Below are 20,199 nucleotides of genomic sequence, written 5' to 3'. Positions count from 1 at the left end.
CGGTCTCTGAGGAGCTGCAACTCGGTGCACCTGGCGCAGATGTGGCCATCAGGGAGGCTGGAGGTCTCCCAGGATTCCCACATCTGACACTCTGAACAAAGCACTAACCCTGCAGGCATGCTACCTAATTCTACAGGAATGAAACAGGAAAAATAAGTCTGCTCACCCACTTACCTCGCCAAAGAGACAAACTTTTTAAATCGTTAGCTCGTACCGTTAGCTGTGAGAGCCCTGCTGTTCCTGTCTGTCCGGGCTGATTCGCGAAAGGGGTGGGGGGGGGGGAGAAAAAAGGAGTTGGTGCCTCGCTCTTGCCTCTTCCCGTTTACCGCCGAAGCCCGTTGAAGCCAAAGTTCTACACTCTGCTCCCACTCACTCCACTGCCCGCTGTATAGGGTGGTCTTTTTAAACTCTCCGCGCGGTCCTGTTGATGTCACGTGCCTGCGCAGTCTCGTCCTTCTTGCACTCGAAGAAGTTTTAAAAAAAACTGCCTTCCTTCAGAATTCAGCTCCCACGACGTTTCTAAAGGATTTTTCATCCCGAAGTGTGAAACATTGTATTCATACAGTCGAGACGGTGTCACAAATGCTGATATCTCTTTAAAGGAACACCCTGGTATCCTGTTAACAAGTCAATCTTAAAAAGGTATTTAGCCTTCCCCACTCTATCAATACAGTCATCCATTCTCTTTCTTTGTTCTTTCTTGTTTCTAATTTCTTCTTCACCCATTTTACTTTCCTCAAAGCTCAATCTGCAAGGATACCATTTCGTAAGCTGGACTAAATTCATAATGACCCGTTGCACTGCACCTGTGCACCGTTTCAAAACACCAATTAGTCCTTTTACTTGTTTTTTCCACTTTGGGTCCAACTGGTGGACCTTATCAGTAATATTTTTCAAAATAATGGAATTCTGACATCTTGGTGAGTCTAGATTCAGTGGGTAAACATGCCTTTCCAGTCCATTATCAGATTTCACGATTCCATTTTGTTCTACAGCCATTCTCCCAGCTGCAATTCTAGTAAACAAGTGTCTTATTTTGACTCAACCATTTTGTAAACTTTCCTTGGCAAAGTCACGAAGCTTACTAAATCCCTTCCAGAGTTCTCTGAGTAGGGTCAAAGGTCCTTTTGGCCTGTAACTGAACACAGGTTCCAACAAATTACCCTTCACTGCCTTCTGAATCGAATCTCCACCACTAAATAAGAAGAGAGGAACCCCCTCATTCCCATTTTCCTCATTTCTCACACAATGGCATCCACCTAAAGGCATACTGTAAGCCATGTTTAAAATTTCAGCCTTGTAACCTTCCAGAACCACCACGTGACTTGCCGGCACTGTGGCTGGTTTCCATTTCCTCATCAACACCTCATCTTTAAGGTAACATCCCATTGACTCTCTCTGAACCTCCTCTCCTGTGACAGCCATCTCCCTTAAAGCCACCATTCCAGAATCTTGCTCTGTTCCTCTGTAAAATCCTTCCTCAATAAAGACAAACCTTTCTTATACACCTTACCCTTATCAATTGTACTACCCTCTAAGTCCTGCTGAAATCTGGAAGGTAGAAAAGTCTGTGACACCTCATAATTTAAACCTTTGGTTTTTCTATTGTAGGTCTCAATAGCAACTTTGCTCATTAGCTGAATTGCTGAAACACTCTTATCTTGGAGAGCTGTCAACATGCCTCCATTGTTTATTAAACTCAGTACCACCATCAGGCTGATCAGAATATAAAAGAGGCCAAACAATCTCTTTATCAACTTTCTCCGACCTTCACTACGCCTTGCCTCCATCACAGTACTCTGAATAACAGCATGACCTTGCAGGTGCTCACTTCCACATGTCCAAACAAAATCCAACAAACTAGCGCATCCTGTCTCAGCAGGCCTTTGTCCTGCAAGCAGGGTCAAAGGTCACACAACCAATCCAACCTTTTCCAGCACTTTATCCAAAAGTCCAGGAACAGCACTTTTCCCATTACTTCCAGCAACATTGACCTCACCAGTTTTTAAAACACGGTCTACTACAAATGACTGAGAATCCTCACATTCCACTGGTACTATATAATATTCAACTATTTTCCTTTTAATTTCTACCTTTGTCATACCTCTCTTTACCTCAACTTTCAATTCTTTAGCAATGTCCCGTAACTCATACTTTTTAGTTAACTTCAAAGTCACCAGGTCTGGTGATTTCAGAAAGTTCCTAACATCTATTTCTGCTGTTTTTCCACACAACCAAATCAAAAGGGATTTTCCCCAATCAATCAAACCAGCCTCCTGACCAATTTGTTCATATCGCGGACGCAGGCCCCAATTATGTCACCTACCCCGTGACGAGGATAAAGAAGCCAGCAGAAATAGAAACCACTTTGGAGTCTCGTATTGCTATAAACTACTAATATTTATTAGTAACTACCCAATACAGTAAATATAAATGTAGATAAATCAAACAGGTTAGCAATGATTATATATAAAAGTAAGTGTGGAATATATATGTATGAAAAACCAAGCTTCTTTAAGTCTAGGGGTAAAAAGATACAGCCTTACGATGTTGAGTAAAGTTCAGTTCAGTTCAGTTCGTGGTATTTAGTTGAGTAGTGATGGAGAGAGAAAGAGAGAGGGAGAGAGAGAGAGTGAGTTGAGTCTTCAGGTGAGCTGATGCCGTCGATCTTCTCGTCGTCCTCCGAAATCCTTTACAAGTCACCGACTGTGACTTTAACTGGGGGACCGGTCTTCCTGTGGTGGAGCTATCACCCAGGCGAGGGTGGACACATAGACAACTCCCCACCAGTCAACCCCTTCCTCACCGATAGAATAGCAATTTGGATCAATCCGCCTGATCGATCCTGCAAAAACCCACTTTCTCTGCGCGCACAACAATGCTCATTCAGTATCCAGATCATGTGTCTGAGGTCTGTATCATCTGACCTATTTATTTCTCTGTGCTGAGCATCACCTGTCATTCAAAGAGTTCCTCCTCCCTTTGTCTGTGAAGAAATGCACAAGCAGGCAACATGTCCTTGAAAGTAACATCAACAATCTGCCTTCAGTCACCATAGCAACCTTCAAGCTGCTCGGTGCTGTCTCCAAACCCAATTCAGTAGAAATCCAAAGTTACTTCCAATGCATCAAAGTGACAGTCCAACCGTTAATCTTTGTCTCTCTCTCTCTTCAACACAACATATCGGTGGTAAATAACTCTGTCTCTCTTCAAACAGTTAATAGGGGCACTCCTGGATCCCCTCACACTATGCCCTCTCATGCTAGCCATTTCAGCCCTGGGAAAAGCCTCTGAATATCCACACAATCAATGCCTCTCATTATCTTGTACACCTCTATCAGGTCACCTCTCATCCTCCGTCGCTCCAAGGAGAAAAGGCCGAGTTCACTCAACCTATTCTCATAAGGCATGCTCTCCAATCCAGGCAACATCCTTGTAGATCTCCTCTGCACCCTTTCTATGGTTTCCACGTTCCTTCTTGTAGTGAGGCAACCAGAATTGAGCACAGTACTCCAATTGGGGTCTGACCAGTGTCCTATATAGCTGCAACATTACCTCTCGGCTCTTAAACTCAATCCCACGATTGATAAAGGCCAATGCACCATGTCTTCTTAACCACAAAGTCAACCTGCATAGCAGCTTTGAGTGTCCTATGGATTCGGACCCCAAGATCCCTCTGATCCTCCACATTGCCAAGAGTCTTACCATTAATGCTATACTCTGCCATCATATTTGACCTACCAAAATGAACCACCTCACACTTATCTAGGTTAAACTCCATCTGCCACTTCTCAGCCCAGTTTTGTATCCTATCAATGCCCCGTTGTAACATCTGACAGTCCTCCACATTATCCACAACACCCCAACCTTCGTGTCATCAGCAAACTGACTAACCCATCCTTCCACTTCCTCATCTATTCTAGGTCATTTATAAAAATCACAAAGAGTAGGGGTCCCAAAACAGATCCCTGAGGCACACCACTGGTCACCGGTCTCCATGCAGAATATGACCTGTCTAAAACCACTCTTTGCTTTCTGTGGGCAAGCCAGTTCAAGATCCACAAAGCAATGTCTCCTTGGATCCCATGCCTCCTTACTTTCTCAATAAGTCTTGCATGGGGTACCTTATCATATGCTGGAAATCCAAAGCAACAGGCACAAAACGCTGGAGGAACTCAGCAGGCTAGGCAGCATCTATGGAAAAGAGTACAGTTGACGTTTCGGGTCAAGACCCTTCAGCAGGACTGCAGAATAAAAGATGAGGAGTCAGGATTAGAAGGTGGGGGGGGGGAGAAACACAGGGTGATAAGTGAAACTTGGGGGAGGGGTATAGTAAAGAGTTGGGAAGCTTATTGGTGAAAGATATAGAGGTGTCCACTTGCCTTCACGAGTGCTACCGAACTTACTGAGTTCCTTCAGCAGTTCGTTCATTTCCCTGCCACATCAGTTTCTGCAGAATCTTGTGTCTCCTTAATGATATTTAATCACTGGGATCACTTGTTCAAGGCATCAACTTGCTCATACATAAAATTACATGGAGATACACTTTATAATAGTAAACATTTTTGGGAGGGAGAAATAGGTAAAAGGTGAGATACGCGAGGCTTAGAGCTATTTTTGGAGTTATTTTTTCTCCACACAGAGCACATTTCAAATTTGGAACACAATTCTGAAGGAGGTGATGGAGGCAAGACTTTCATGCTATTTAAGAAGCATTTACACATGCATTTCAATTTCCAAGGTATAGACAGCTGTCATTCCCAGGACATCCAGACAACAAAGGTACCTAAAACAGACTATTATTTATTGACTTAGGCTCTGACTTCCAATACCATAATTCCAAACAAACTCATCTCCTTCATACTTCTTATTTTCTGTGCTGAACATTTAGTTGCCTTCGGTTCGTTTTTACAATCTTCCCACTATTTTTTGCCATATTGTATACTATCTCTTTTGATTTTAATGCTTTCGCTGACTCCCCTTTTCCCACATCATCCCTTTGGAATAGCTTCTTCTTTCCATAAACCCATCCTGCGCCTTCCGAATTACTCCGAGAAACTCTAGCCATTGCTGCTTTACTGCCATCTATGTTCGTGTCCCCTGTCAATCAAGTTTGGCCAGCTCCTCTCTCTTGCCTCTGTAATCACCTGAGCTATGACTATCCAAAAGTGCAGATATTCTCTGTTCGAGTGTTCCTGGCCATGGAGATCGTTCGGCCCATTAAGTACATGGCAGCTAGAGACGCGCCCGCCGTTTGGGCCAGACGGATGTCCCTTGGCCTGGGTCGTTCAGGGCTTGGAGCCGCTGAGCCTCGCTTCACTTACCACTCCATTGCTGATGCCGGTCTTAGAGGCGCCTCCTCCTCCCGCGGTCACCACCAGGTCGGCCCGCGGAACACTGACCGTGTAGAGCGGGAAAGGAGCGCGATACAACTCAGCGGCACCTCGGCGGCCCATTGCCGCCGGAGAGAAGCAGGCCCTGCCTCCGCCTCGTGGTCCTAGGCCTGCAGCTTCAACACTCGGGCTTCCTTCAAACCGGACAGCAGACACATCAGCATCGAGCGACAAAGGTGACAACCGGGAGGCGGAGTTCTTACCTGCTCCGCCTCAAAGGGCCACAGGGACGGGTGCCATGCTTGTGCGGGGCAGTGGGGAGGGGGTAATTCGATGCCATATCTAATCAGGGCACATGACTAGTACCATGACTGCGCGGGGCAGTGCGGAAGGGAGGAGATCGGGACCATGGCTAATCGGGGCACGTGACTGGTACCGTGATTTGCGGGGCAGTGGGGAGGAGGGAGATCGATGCCATGTCTAATCGGGGCACAGGACAGGTGCCATGATTGTGCGGGGCAGTGGGGAAGCGGGGAGATCGATGCCATGTCTAATCGGGGCACAAGGACGGGTGCCATGATTGTGCGGGGCAGTGGGGAATGGGGAGATCGATGCCATGTCTAATCGGGGCACATCACTGGTACCATGATTGTGCGGGGCAATGGGGAAGCGAGAGATCGATGCCATGTCTAATCGGGGCACATGACTGGTACCATGATTGTGCGGGGCAGTGGGGAAGGGGGGGATCGATGCCATGTCTAATCGGGGCACATGACTGGTACCATGATTGTGCGGGGCAGTGGGGAAGGGGGAGATCGATGCCATGTCTAATCGGGGCACATGACTGGTACCATGATTGTGCGGGGCAGTGGGGAAGGGGGAGATCGATGCCATGTCTAATCGGGGCACATGACTGGTACCATGATTGTGCGGGGCAGTGGGGAAGGGGGAGATCGATGCCATGTCTAATCGGGGCACATGACTGGTATCATGATTGTGCGGGGCAGTGGAGAACAGATGCCATGTCTGTGTGGGGTAGTGTCGGTGGGCATATGGCAGGAAATCAACAGGTCAGGCAGCATCTTTGGATAGGAATCATCAATCGATCTTTTGGGTCCGGACCCCATCAGGACTTAAAAAAAAAGGCAGAAACCAGCATCTCCAGATGCTGGAAATCCGAGCAACACACACAGCTCTGCCGAAGCGTCGAACCGACGCGAAACGTCGTCTTTTTTTCCCCACAGATGCTGTCTGGCCTGCTGAGTTCCTCCAGCATTTTGTGTGTGTTGCTTAGATTTTCTTTTATTTGTGATCTTGTGTCCATCTGTGCGAGGCGGGTGGGGTGGAATTGGTGACTGACACAGAGTAAGAGACTCGCCATAGATGCATGATATTGCAAACACGAAATTATTAGAAGAAAACAAAAAAAAATCACGCAGGAGGACCTGATGTATTTCTCCACTGCACAGGGAACTGGCGCCATGTTTGTGAGGGGAATAGCGGAAACGATCGCCATGTCTTTCCGGGGCACAGGGTCTGGGCGTAACGGGATGTCTGTGCCGAGTACGGGCAGGTCTGGTGCCACCAGGTCTGATACCCAAACTGGTAAAACGACCTCAGCAGGTCCGGTAGCATCAAAAGAGGGGAATAAACAGTCGAGGTTTCGGGCCAAGACCGTCATCAGCAGACTGAAAACATGTACCACCAGGCTTAAAGACAGCTTTTTTTTTCCCCACAGTCAAGAAAGCTCACCAATGCATCTATTTTCTAAGGATATCCAGATCATTCGACAGATACGTCGTGGAGAGCATCCTAAAGAGCTGTAACACTGCTTAGTATAGAAACTGCATTGTGGTGGACAGCAGGGTTCTGCAATGGGTAGTCAAAACTGCCCAACTCGTCATCTGCACCAACCTACCCACCATTGAGGACATTTATACAGAACGGTGCTGGGAAAAGACCAGCACCATCATGGAGGATCCCACCCACCCTGCTCATGGACTGTTTGTCTCACTCACTCCCATCTTTGAGGACACTATGCACCAGGACCACTAGGCTCCCCCAAGCCATCAGACTGGTCAACACCTCCATCAATGAATCCACCCCAATGAAATCCCCCATGACAAGCATAACATTGCCCTTTTTAACATGCCTTTTCTATCTGTCTCTATCATTTGTAGCCCACATCCTCACTTCTGTCTGGCAGCCTGTATACAACTCCCATCAGGGTCTTTTTACTCTTGCAGTTTTTTAACTCTACCCAAAAGAAATTCAGTATCTATAAATCCCATGTTACCTTTTCCTTTTGACTTCATTTTTTTAACCAACGGAGCCACTGTGCCCCTTCTGCCTACTTGCCTGTCTTTTTGATACAAAGTGTGTCATAGAAACATGGAAACCTACAGCACAATAAAGGCCCTTCGGCTCACAAAGCTGTGCCAAATATGTCCTTACCTGAGAAATTACCTAGGGTTACCCATAGCCCTCTATTTTTGTAAGCTTCATGTAATTACCCAGGAGTCTTTTAAAAGACCCTATTGTATCCGCCTCCACCACTGTCGCCGGCAGCCCATTCCCTGCACTCACCACTCTCTGCATAACAAAACTTACCCCTGCAATTTCCTCTGTATCTACTTCCAAGCACCTTAAAACTGTGCCCTCTCGTGCTAGCCATTTCAGCCCTGGGGAAAAGCCTCTGACTATCCACACGATCAATGCCTCTCATTATCTTGTACACCACTATCAGGTCACCTCTCATCCTCTGTCGCTCCAAGGAGAAAAGGCCGAGTTCACTCAACCTACCCTCATAAAGCATGCTCCCCAATCCAAGCAACATCCTTGTAAATCTCCTCTGCACCCTTTCTATGGTTTCCACATCCTTCCTGTAGTGAGGCAACCAGAACTGAGCACAGTACTCCAAGTGCAGTCTGACCAGGGTCCTATATAGCTGCAACATTACCTCTGGGTTCCTAAACTCAATCCCACAATTGATAAAGGCCAATTCACCGTATGCTTTCTTAACCACAGAGTCAACCTGCGCAGCAGCTTTGAGTGTCCTATGGACTCAGACGCTAAGATCCCTCTGATCTTCCACACTGCCAAGAGTCTCACCATTAATACTATATTCTGCCATCATATTTGACCTACCAAAATGAACCACCTCACATTTAACTGGGTTGAACTCCATCTGCCTCTTCTTAGCCCAGTTTTGTATCCTATCAATGCCCCGTTGTAACATCTGACAGTCCTCCACACTATCCACAACAAACCCAACCTTTGTGTCATCAGCAAACTTACTAACCCATCCCTCCACTTCCTCATCCAGGTCATTTATAAAAATCACAAAGAGTAGGAGGTCACAGAATAGATCCCTGAGGCACACCACTGGTCACTGATCTCCATGCAGAATATGACCCATCTAAAACTACTTTTTGTCTTCTGTGGACAAGACAGTTCTGGATCCACAAGCAATGTCCCCTCGGATCCCATGCCTCCTTACTTTCTCAATAACCCTTGCATGGGGTACCTTGTCAAAAGACTTGCTGAAATAAATATACACTACATCTACTGCTCTACCTTCATCAATGTGTTTAGTCACATCCTCAAAAAATTCAATCAGTCTCATAAGGCATGACCTGCTCTTGACAAAGCCATGCTGACTATTCCAATCATATTTTGCCTCTCCAAATATTCATGAATCCTACCTCTCAGAATCTTCTCCATCAATTTACTAACCATTGAAGTAAGACTCACTGGTCTATAATTCCCTGGGCTATCCCTTTCTTGAAAAATGGAACAACATCTGCAACCCTCCAATCCTCTGGAACCTCTCCTGTTCCCATTGATAATGCAAAGATCATAGCCAGAGGCTCAGCAATCTCCTCCCTCGCCTCCCACAGTAGCCTGGGGTACATCTTGTCCAGTCCTGGTGACTTATCCAACTTGATGCCTTCCAAAAGCTCCAGCACATCCTCTTTCTTAATATCTACATGATCAAGCTTTTCAGTCCGCTGTAAGTCATCCCCACAATTGCCAAGATCCTTTTCCATAGTGAATACTGAAGCAAAGCACTCAATAAGTACCTCTGCTATCTCCTCCAGTTCCATATACACCAGCGGTCCCCAACCACCGGTCCGCGGACCAGTACCGGGCCGCTAGGAAACGATATGATTTGGCGATAGGAGTCAGCTGCACCTTTCCTCATTCCCCACTGTTGAGTTTGAACGCACGCGAGGTCATGACCCGCGCGTCATCCATGTCAGCGCGGGAAGGAGATCAACTCCATGAGCTTGCAAATGACGACGGGCTGAAAGGTATGTTTGACATAACATCTCTGCCGGCATTCCGGATCCAAGTCAAGGCTAAATATCCTGAGATAGTCAGGAAAGCACTGAAAACGTTGCTTCCATTTCCAACATATCTCTGCAATCAATGCAACGAAAACTAAATTACGGAATAGACTGGACATAAGGAACCCCCTTCGAGTATCGCTGTCTCCCATCACATCTCGATAGGACCGTCTTGTTGCAGGAAAACAAGCCCAGGGCTCCCACTGATTCAGCGATATTGGTGCGTTGCAATGATTTTATATGTTCATACGAGGAAAATATGCGCTGTGTTTGATATCCAAACGTTACTTAAAATGTTATGATGCTATTATAAGTGACTTATATAACCATGTAACAATTACGGCATGGAAACAGGCGATCTCGCCCCTTCTAGTCCGTGCCGAACGCTACTCTCACCTACTCCCACCGACCTGCACTCAGCCCATAACCCTCCATTCCTTTCCTGTCCATATACCCTTCCAATTTTTCTTTGAATGATAATATCGAACCTGCCTCTACCACTTCTACTGAAAGTTCGTTCAACACTTCAAGCTTCCCCGTCCTCCCTTGATAATTGCCTTATCGCTATATTCATGCTAGGAAAATATGCGCTGTGTGTTTAATATTAAATTCGTTAGATAAACCCTTTTAGAAACGAAATTGAGTGTATAAGCCACTTATCACCTATATTCCGGTCGTGATTAACACACCCCACCACCCACCCCACCCCCCCGCCGCCGCCGCCGCCGCCAACTCGGCAAAAACAACTTTAAAAAAAATCGGCACGTATTACGCATGCGCACTGGTGCCCGCGCAAGGCTTCATGGTCATTGTAGTCTTTTTCGGGGTAAACCCAACGTATTTGACTGCTACTCTTGCACGTTGGCAACCCTACCCCCCCCCACCCCGCCGGTCCGCAAGAATATTGTCAATATGAAACCGGTCCGCAGTACGAAAAAGGTTGCGGACCCCTGATACACATTTCCACTGTCACACTTGTTTGGTCCTATTCTCTCATATCTTATCCTCTGGCTCTTCACATATTTGTAGAATGCCTTGTGGTTTCCCTTAATCCTGTCTGCCAAGGCCTTCTCATGCCCCTTCTGGCTCTCCTAATTTCATTCTTAAGCTCCTTCCTGCTAGCCTTATAATCTTCTAGATCTCTATCATTGCCTAATTTTTTGAACCTTTCATAAGGTCTTCTTTTCTTCTTGACTAGATGTACAACTGCCTTTGTACCCTACCATACCTTCCCTGTCTCATTGGAACACACCTGTGCAGAACAAATATCCCCTGAACATTTCCCTGAGAACATCTGTTCCCAATTCCCAAATGTGCTAGAAGTTCATCTACATTATTCCACAGAAATCTTCAGTCTTGTAGTCATCTCCCTTTTAAATTTTGCCCTATTTTACACTTCAAGAAAATGAATCTCAGGGTCGTAAATGGTGACATGTATGTACTTTGATGTACTTATCCCAGTAACTGCTATTTTGCCTTTTCATCTGCCTGTCCTTCCTCAAAGTCTCACGACACAGTCCGTCAAGTTGTATACCAACTACCCCGTTCTCAGCACTGTCAGTCTGGTTTCCATCCCACTACCAAATTAATTTCACCCCTCCCCAACTGTTCTCACAACCTGCCCACAAGGATAATGGCCCCCCTTGGGTTCATACCTTCCCCAGAAGTGATCCCAATGTTCCAGAAATCAAAAACCCTGCTCCTTGCACCAATTTCTCTGCCACATATTCACCTGCCAAAGCATCCTATTCTTACCCTCACTGGTGTGTGGCACAGGCAGCAATCCAGAGATTACCATCCTGGAGGTCCTGCTTTTCAGCTTCCTACCCAGATCCCAGACCCTGGCACTTGAGAATCAAAATACCACCTGGGTGTCTTTTTCACATCCACAGAATCTCCCATCACTGTTGCAGTCTTCTTCTCTTCCCATCCCTTCTGAATGATAGAATTAGACAGTGCCAAAAACCTCCTCATTTCAGCTTCTGGCAGGTCACCCCATCCCCACCCACCAGTAGTAACCAAAACAGTATTATTCAGGGGAACAGCCACAGGTGTGAGCTGTCTGCCTATTCCCTTCCATCTCCTGTCAGTCACCTACGTACCTGCCTCCTGCAACTTAGGGTGACGATCTCCCTGTAGCTCATATCTATCAGCTCCTCATTATCTGTCAAATATAACATCTTGTCCTATATATTTGACAGATAATATACCCTCCATCAGCGGGAGGAGGAGAAGATGGCGCAGCGCGACGCAGCGCACAGCGGCCACTCCGGTGATGAATATCTGTTATCTGTCAAATAGGGTCCATGCACAATCCTTAATGGTAATCTTACTTAATTAATGTATGTTCAAGTTATGTAAGCATTTTAACAAGATACTGAGCAGTTGATAAGCAGAAGGATCTCGGGGTGCACGTTTATCGTTCCCTGAAACTGACTACACAGGTTGGTGGGGTGGTTAGGAAAGCACATGACATGCTTGTTGTTATTAGTCAAGGCATTGAATTCAAGCCCATAAGATATAGTAGCAGAAGTAGGCCATTCGGCCCATCTAGTCTGTTCCGCCATTCAATCACGGCTGATCCAATTCTTCCAGTCATCCCAACTCCCTTGCCTTCTCCCCATACCCTTTGATACCCTGGCTAATCAAGAACCTATCTATCTCTGCCTTAAATGCACCCAATGACTTGGCCTCTACAGCCGCTCATGGCAACAAATTCCACAGATTTACCACCCTCTGACGAAAGTAATTTCTCTGCATCTCCATTTTAAATGGACGTCCTTTAATCCTGAAGCTGTGCCCTCTTGTCCTAGACTCCCTTACCATGGGAAATAACTTTGCCATATCCAATCTGTTCAGGCCTTTTAACATTCAGAATGTTTCTATTGGTTCCCCCTCATTCTCCTGGACTCCAGGGAATACAACCGAAGAGCTGCCAGACGTTTCTCATACGACAACCCTTTCATTCCTGGAATCATTGTTGTCTTCTCTTAACCCTCTCCAATGTCAGTATATCCTTTCTAAAATATGGAGCCCAAAACTGTACAAAATACTCCGTGTGGTCTCACGAGTGCCTTATAGAGCTTCAACATCACATCCCTGCTCTTATATTCTATACCTCTAGAAATGAATGCCAACATTGCATTCACCTTTTTCACTTCCAACTCAACCTGGATGTTAACCTTTAGGGTATCTTGCACAAGGACTCCGAAGTCCCTTTGCATCTCTGCATTTTGAATTCACTTTCCATCTAAATAATAGTCTGTCCGTTTATTTCTTCCACCAAAGTGCATAATCATACACTTTCCAACATTTTATTCCATTTTTCCACTTCTTTGCCCATTCCCCTAAACTATCTAAGTCTCTCTGCAGGCTCTCTGTTTCTTCAACGCTACTCGCTCCTCCACATATCTTCGTATCATCAGCAAATTTGGCCGCAAATCCATTAATACCGTAGTCCAAATCATTGACATACATCATAAAAAACAGCAGTCCCAACACTGACCCCTGTGGAACTCCACTGCTAACCGGCAGCCAGCCAGAATAGGATCCCTTTATTCCCACTCTGTTTTCTGCCAACCAGCCAATGCTCCACCCATGCTAGTAACTTCCCTGTGATTCTACGGACTCTTATCTTACTAAGCAGCCTCCTGTGCGACACCTTGTCAAAGGCCTTCTGAAAATCCAAGTACACCATATCCACTGCATCTCCTTCGTCTATCCTGCATGTAATTTTCTCAAAAAATTGCAGTAGGTTAGTCACAGCAACACACATCAAGGGTTGCTGGTGAATGCAGCAGGCCAGGCAGCATCTCTAGGAAGAGTGCAGTTGACGTTTCAGGCCGAGACCCTTCGTCAGGACTAACTGAAGGAAGAGTGAGTAAGGGATTTGAAAGTTGGAGGGGGAGGGGGAGATCCAAAATGATAGGAGAAGACAGGAGGGGGAGGGATGGAGCCAAGAGCTGGACAGGTGATTGGCAAAAGGGGATACGAGAGGATCATGGGACAGGAGGTCCGGGAAGAAAGACAAGGGGGAGGGGGAACCCAGAGGATGGGCAAGAGGTATATTCAGAGGGACAGAGGGAGAAAAAGGAGAGTGAGAGAAAGAATGTGTGCATAAAAATAAGTAACAGATAGGGTATGAGGGGGAGGTGGGACCTAGCGGAAGTTAGAGAAGTCGATGTTCATGCCATCAGGTTGGAGGCTACCCAGACGGAATATAAGGTGTTGTTCCTCCAACCTGAGTGTGGCTTCTTCTTTACAGTAGAGGAGGCCGTGGATAGACATATCAGAATGGGAATGGGATGTGGAATTAAAATGTGTGGCCACTGGGAGATCCTGCTTTCTCTGGCGGACAGAGCGTAGATGTTCAGCAAAGCGGTCTGCGTCGGGTCTCGCCAATATATAAAAGGCCACATCGGGAGCACCGGACGCAGTATATCACCCCAGTCGACTCACAGGTGAAGTGTTGCCTCACCTGGAAGGACTGTTTGGGGCCCTGAATGGTGGTAAGGGAGGAAGTGTAAGGGCATGTGTAGCACTTGTTCCGCTTACACGGATAACTGCCAGGAGGGAGATCAGTGGGGAGGTATGGGGGGGGACAAATGGGCAAGGGAGTTGTGTAGGGAGCGATCCCTGCGGAATGCAGAGAGAGGGGGGGAGGGAAAGATGTGCTTAGTGGTGGGATCCCGTTGGAGGTGGCGGAAGTTACAGAGAATAATATGTTGGACCCGGAGGCTGGTGGGGTGGTAGGTGAGGACCAGGGGAACCCTATTCCTAGTGGGGTGGCGGGAGGATGGAGTGAGAGCAGATGTACGTGAAATGGGGGAGATGCGTTTAAGAGCAGAGTTGATAGTGGAGGAAAGGAAGCCCCTTTCTTTAAAAAAGGAAGACATCTCCCTCGTCCTAGAATGAAAAGCCTCATCCTGAGAGCAGATGCGGCGGAGACGGAGGAATTGCGAGAAGGGGATGGCGTTTTTGCAAGAGACAGGGTGAGAAGAGGAATAGTCCAGATAGCTGTGAGAGTCAGTAAGCTTATAGTAGACATCAGTGGATAAGCTGTCTCCAGAGACAGAGACAGAAAGATCTAGAAAGGGGAGGGAGGTGTCGGAAATGGACCAGGTAAACTTGAGGGCAGGGTGAAAGTTGGAGGCAAAGTTAATGAAGTCAACGAGTTCTGCATGCCTGCAGGAAGCAGCGCCAATGCAGTCGTCGATGTAGCGAAGGAAAAGTGGGGGACAGATACCAGAATAGGCACGGAACATAGATTGTTCCACAAACCCAACAAAAAGGCAGGCATACGGGTGCCCATAGCTACACCTTTAGTTTGGAGGAAGTGGGAGGAGCCAAAGGAGAAATTATTAAGAGTAAGGACTAATTCCGCTAGACGGAGCAGAGTGGTGGTAGAGGGGAACTGATTGGGTCTGGAATCCAAAAAGAAGCGTAGAGCTTTGAGACCTTGGGGAATGGAAGTATATAAGGACTGGACGGACTGGACATCCAGGGTGAAAATAAAGCGGTGGGGGCCAAGGAACTTAAAATCATCGAAAAGTTTAAGAGCGTGAGAAGTGTCACGAACATAGGTCGGAAGGGATTGAACAAGGGGTGATAAGACCATGTCGAGGTATGCAGAAATGAGTTCGGTGGGGCAGGAGCAAGCTGAGACAATAGGTCGGCCAGGACAGGCAGGTTTGTGGATCTTGGGTAGGAGGTAGAAACGGGAAGTGCGGGGTGTGGGAACTATGAGGTTGGTAGCAGTGGATGGGAGATCCCCTGAGCGGATAAAGTCGGTGATGGTGTGGGAGACAATGGCCTGGTGCTCCTTAGTGGGGTCACGATCGAGGGGTAAATAAGAGGTATCCGCGAGTTGTCGCTGTGCCTCGGCAAGGTAGAGGTCAGTACGCCAGACTACAACAGCACCCCCCTTATCGGCGAGTTTAATAATAAGGTTAGGATTAGTGCAGAGGGAGTGGAGAGCAGAGCGTTCCGAAGGAGTGAGGTTGGAATGGGGACAAGGTGCGGTGAAGTCGAGACGGTTGATGTCCCGTCGGCAATTAGTGATAAAGAGATCCACAGCAGGCAGAAGACCAGAGCGGTGTGTCCATGAAGAAGAGGAGGGTTGAAGACGGGAGAAGGGGTCATCGGTGGGGGTGGAAGAGTCCTTGCCGAAGAAGTAGGCTCGGAGACGGCGGAAGAAAAGTTCCGCATCATGGTGAACACGGAACTCGCTGAGGTGTGGGCGAAGGGGGACAAACGTGAGGCCCTTACTGAGAACAGAGCATTCTGCCTCCGACAGTTGAAGGTCGGAGGGGATGGTAAAGACCTGGCACGGATGAGAGCTGGGATCAGAGGGGGGAGGGGGGAGGCTGGGGATGTCAGTGGAGAGGGGAGGGTTGGGGTGAGAGGAAGATGGAGAGCCTCCGAGGGCCCAGGAGCTGACGGTGAGATCTGAGGAAGACGGGGCTGCAGAGTATTGGTGGGGGAAGCGGAGACAGGAGGCACAACAGCAGCAAAAAGTCAGCATGGTTTCCTTCAAGGAAAATCCTGCCCGACAAACCTGTTGGAATTCTTTGAGATTACAAGGATAGATAGAGGGGATGTAGTGGATCTTGTATATTTGGATCTTCAGAAGGCCTTTGACGAGGTGCCACACATGCGGCTGTTTACCAAGTTAAGAGCCCATGCTATTACAGGCAAGTTACTAAGATAGAGCATTGGCTGATTGGTAGGAGACAACATGTGGGAATAAAAGGATCCTTTTCTGGTAGGCTGCCAGTGACTAGAGGTGTCGGTGTCATAGTCATAGTCATACTTTATTGATCCCGGGGGAAATTGGTTTTTGTTACAGTTGCACCATAAATAATAAATAGTAATAGAACCATAAATAGTTAAATAGTAATATGTAAATTATGAATTAAGTCCAGGACCAGCCTATCGGCTCAGGGTGTCTAACCCTCCAAGGGAGGAGTTGTAAAGTTTGATGGCCACAGGCAGGAATGACTTCCTATGATGCTCTGTGTTGCATCTCAGAGGAATGAGTCTCTGGCTGAATGTACTCCTGTGCCCACCCAGTACATTATGTAGTGGATGGGAGACATTGACCAAGATGGCATGCAACTTAGACAACATCCTCTTTTCAGACACCACCGTGAGAGAGTCCAGTTCCATCCCCACAACATCACTGGCCTTATGAATGAGTTTGTTGATTCTGTTGGTGTCTGCTACCCTCAGCCTGCTGCCCCAGCACACAACAGCAAACATGATCGCACTGGCCACCACAGACCCGTAGAACATCCTCAGCATCGTCCGGCAGATGTTAAAGGACCTCAGTCTCCTCAGGAAATAGAGACAGCTCTGACCCTTCTTGTAGACAGCCTCAGAGTTCTTAGACCAGTCCAGTTTATTGTCAATTCGTATCCCCAGGTATTTGTAATCCTCCACCATGTTCACACTGACCCCCTGGATGGAAACAGGGGTCACCGGTACCTTAGCTCTCCTCAGGTCTACCACCAGCTCCTTAGTCTTTTTCACATTGAGCTGCAGATAATTCTGCTCACACCATGTGACAAAGTTTCCTACCGTAGACCTGTACTCAACCTCATCTCCCTTGCTGATGCATCCAACTATGGCAGAGTCATCCGAAAACTTCTGAAGATGACAAGACTCTGTGCAGTCGTTGAAGTCCGAGGTATAAATGGTGAAGAGAAAAGGAGACAAGAGGGTCCCCTGTGGAGCCCCAATGCTGCTGATCACTCTGTCGGACACACAGTGTTGCAAGTACACGTACTGTGGTCTGCCAGTCAGGTAATCAAGAACCCATGATACCAGGGAAGCATCCACCTGCATCGCTGTCAGCTTCTCCCCCAGCAGAGCAGGGCGGATGGTGTTGAATGCACTGGAGAAGTCAAAAAACATGACCCTCACAGTGCTCGCTGGCTTGTCCAGGTGGGCGTAGACACGGTTCAGCAGGTAGACGATGGCATTCTCAACTCCTAGTCGGGGCTGGTAGGCGAACTGGAGGGGATCTAAGTGTGGCCAGACCATAGGCCAGAGCAGCTCCAGAACAAGTCTTTCCAGGGTCTTCATGATGTGGGAGGTCAATGCCACCAGTCTGTAGTCATTGAGGCCACTGGAGCGTGGCGTCTTTGGCACAGGGACGAGGCAGGACGTCTTCCACAGTACAGGAACCCTCCGGAGCCTCAGGCTCATGCGTACCGCAGGGGTTGGTGTTGGGACCACTTCTTTTCATGCTGTATAAAAATGATTTAGATGATGGAATAGTTGGCTTTATTGCCAAGTTTGCAGATGATACAAAGATTGGTGGAGGGTCAGTTAGTGTTGAGATAACAGGTAGGATGCAGAAGGACTGACGGGTTAGGAGAATGGGCAAGAAAGTGGCAAATGAAATACAAAGTTGGAAAATGCATGGTCATGCACTTTGGTAGTAGAAATAAATGTACGGACTACTTTCTAAATGGGGAGAAAATCCAGGAATCTGAGGTGCAGAGGGACTTGGGAGTCCTTGTGCAGAACACCTTGAAGGTTAACTTGCAGGTTGAGTCAGTGGTGAGGAAGGCAAGTGCCATGTTAGCATTCATTTCAAGAGGTCCAGAATACAAGAGCAGGGATATGATCCTGAGGCTTTATAAGACACTGGTGAGGCCTCACCGGGAATATTGTGAACAGTTTTGAGCCCCTCATCTTGGAAAAGATGTGCTGGCATTGGTCCAGAGTAGGTTCGCATGGATGATTCCAGGAATGCAAGGGTTATCATATGAGGAATGTTTGATGGCTCTGGGTCTGTACTCGCTGGAATTCAGATAGATGAGGGGGGGGATCTCACTGAAACCTTTCAAATGTTGAAAGGCCTGGACAGAGTAGATGTGGGAGAGTCTAGGACAAGAGGCCACAGCCTCAGGATAGAGGAGCACCCTGTCAAAACAGAAACATGGAGCAATTTCTTTAGCCAGAGGGTGGTGAATTTGTTACCACATGCAGCTGTGGAGGCCAGGTCATTGTGGGAGAGTCTAGGACAAGAGGCCACAGCCTCAGGATAGAGGAGCACCCTGTCAAAACAGAAACGTGGAGCAATTTCTTTAGCCAGAGGGTGGTGAATTTGTTACCACATGCAGCTGTGGAGGCCAGGTCATTGGGTGTACTGAAGGTGGCGATTGATAGGTTCTTGATTGGACACAGCATCAAAGGTTATGGGGAGAAGGCCGGGAACTGAGGAGGAGACAGGGAGAAAAAGGATAAGCCGTGATTGAATGGTGGAGCAAACTCGATAATGGGCTCCTATGTCTTATGGTGTTATGAAAAGGACAGCCAGGTCGGCTGATGGGGTGATATGACTTTGTAAGTAAAAAGAAATAAATCAAATCATTAGAAAGAGGTGACATAGGATTGGAAGGTGTTGAATCATTATGTATAGTCACAGGCTACGTTCCCTCTAAGCTGAGCGCGTGTGCGCGTGCACACACATTTTTCAACCAGCGCACAAAGGAAATTAATGTGCGCATTAATTACCTAAAATATTGTAGTAATTAATAATTATATTTATTGAAATTTATACTTATATTTAATTATACTTATCTAAGAAAGGATGTGCTGACATTGGAGAGGGTTCGAAGGATGTGCTGACATTGGAGACGGTTCGAAGGATGTTCACCAAAAATAATTTCAGGATTGACAGGCTTATTTTATAAAGAGAGTTTGATGGCTCTAGGACTCCAGTCATCGGAATTGAGAGAATCAGGGGAGATCTCACTGAAACCTATGGAACGTTGAAAGGCCTCAATAGAGTGGATGTGGAGATGGTGTTTTCTATGGTGTGAGAGTCTTAAGTCCATAAGACACAACCTCAGAAAAGAGGAACGTCCTTTTAGAACGAAGCTGAGGAGGCCAAGTCATTGGGTATATTTAAGGCAGAGGTTGATAGATTCTTGACTAGTCAGTGCTTGAACAGATATGGGGAGAAGGCAGGAGATTGGTGCTGAGAGGGAAGATGGGTCATCCATGATCAGTCACTAGACTTGAAAGCCTCTAATCCGGCCCTCAGCTGATTGCTCATCTCATGGTTCATTCAGGGCTTTTGGTTGGGGAAGACTTTGAATGAGTTGGTGGGGACAAATTCATCTAGATTGTTTTTATAAAGTCCATGACGACCTTGGTGTACTCATTCAAATCCAAAGCTCCTCATATGATCCAAACATGGCCCAGCACTCAAGACTTGAATCAATCCCGTAGCTGCTCCTCTGCCTTCTGCCACCCCTTAAGTCTCTGGACCTTGCTCTTTAGCCTCTACCTGTATGGACAGCCAAGTGATCAGATTTCCTGAAATGTCATCTGGTTACAGAACGATAGGCATTCCTTATCTTAGTAAAATAGTGGTGTATTGTGTTGGGACCTCTGGCGCTACAGGTTATATGCTGATGGTAATCGGACAGGATTTTCTTCAAACATGACCAGTTGAAGTCTCTGAGTCTATCATTTGAAACCCATTGGGGTGGACTTCAGGT

The 20,199-nt window shown here is 47.1% G+C and overlaps 1 protein-coding gene across 2 annotated transcripts in view; it reads right to left on the bottom strand.

Annotated features, from left to right (window-relative positions):
• preb (prolactin regulatory element binding) overlaps window positions 1-5,734 on the bottom strand; it is a 69,312-nt gene extending 63,578 nt beyond the window's left edge. The window contains exon 1 of one of the 2 annotated variants that reach the window (XM_072264671.1): window positions 5,325-5,734. In XM_072264671.1, coding sequence (XP_072120772.1) covers window positions 5,325-5,456 — 132 coding nt within the window. In that variant the 5' untranslated portion in view covers window positions 5,457-5,734. The remainder of the gene's footprint in view (window positions 1-5,324) is intronic. The other variant, XM_072264672.1, reaches the window with a different exon arrangement.
• Window positions 5,735-20,199: the final 14,465 nt, after the last annotated feature.

Source organism: Mobula birostris, chromosome 8, assembly GCF_030028105.1.
Source record: "Mobula birostris isolate sMobBir1 chromosome 8, sMobBir1.hap1, whole genome shotgun sequence".
Taxonomy (NCBI): Eukaryota; Metazoa; Chordata; class Chondrichthyes; order Myliobatiformes; family Myliobatidae; genus Mobula; species Mobula birostris.
The sequence above is the reverse complement of the archived record's forward strand: the minus strand, read 5'-3'. Positions and strand labels throughout refer to the sequence as shown.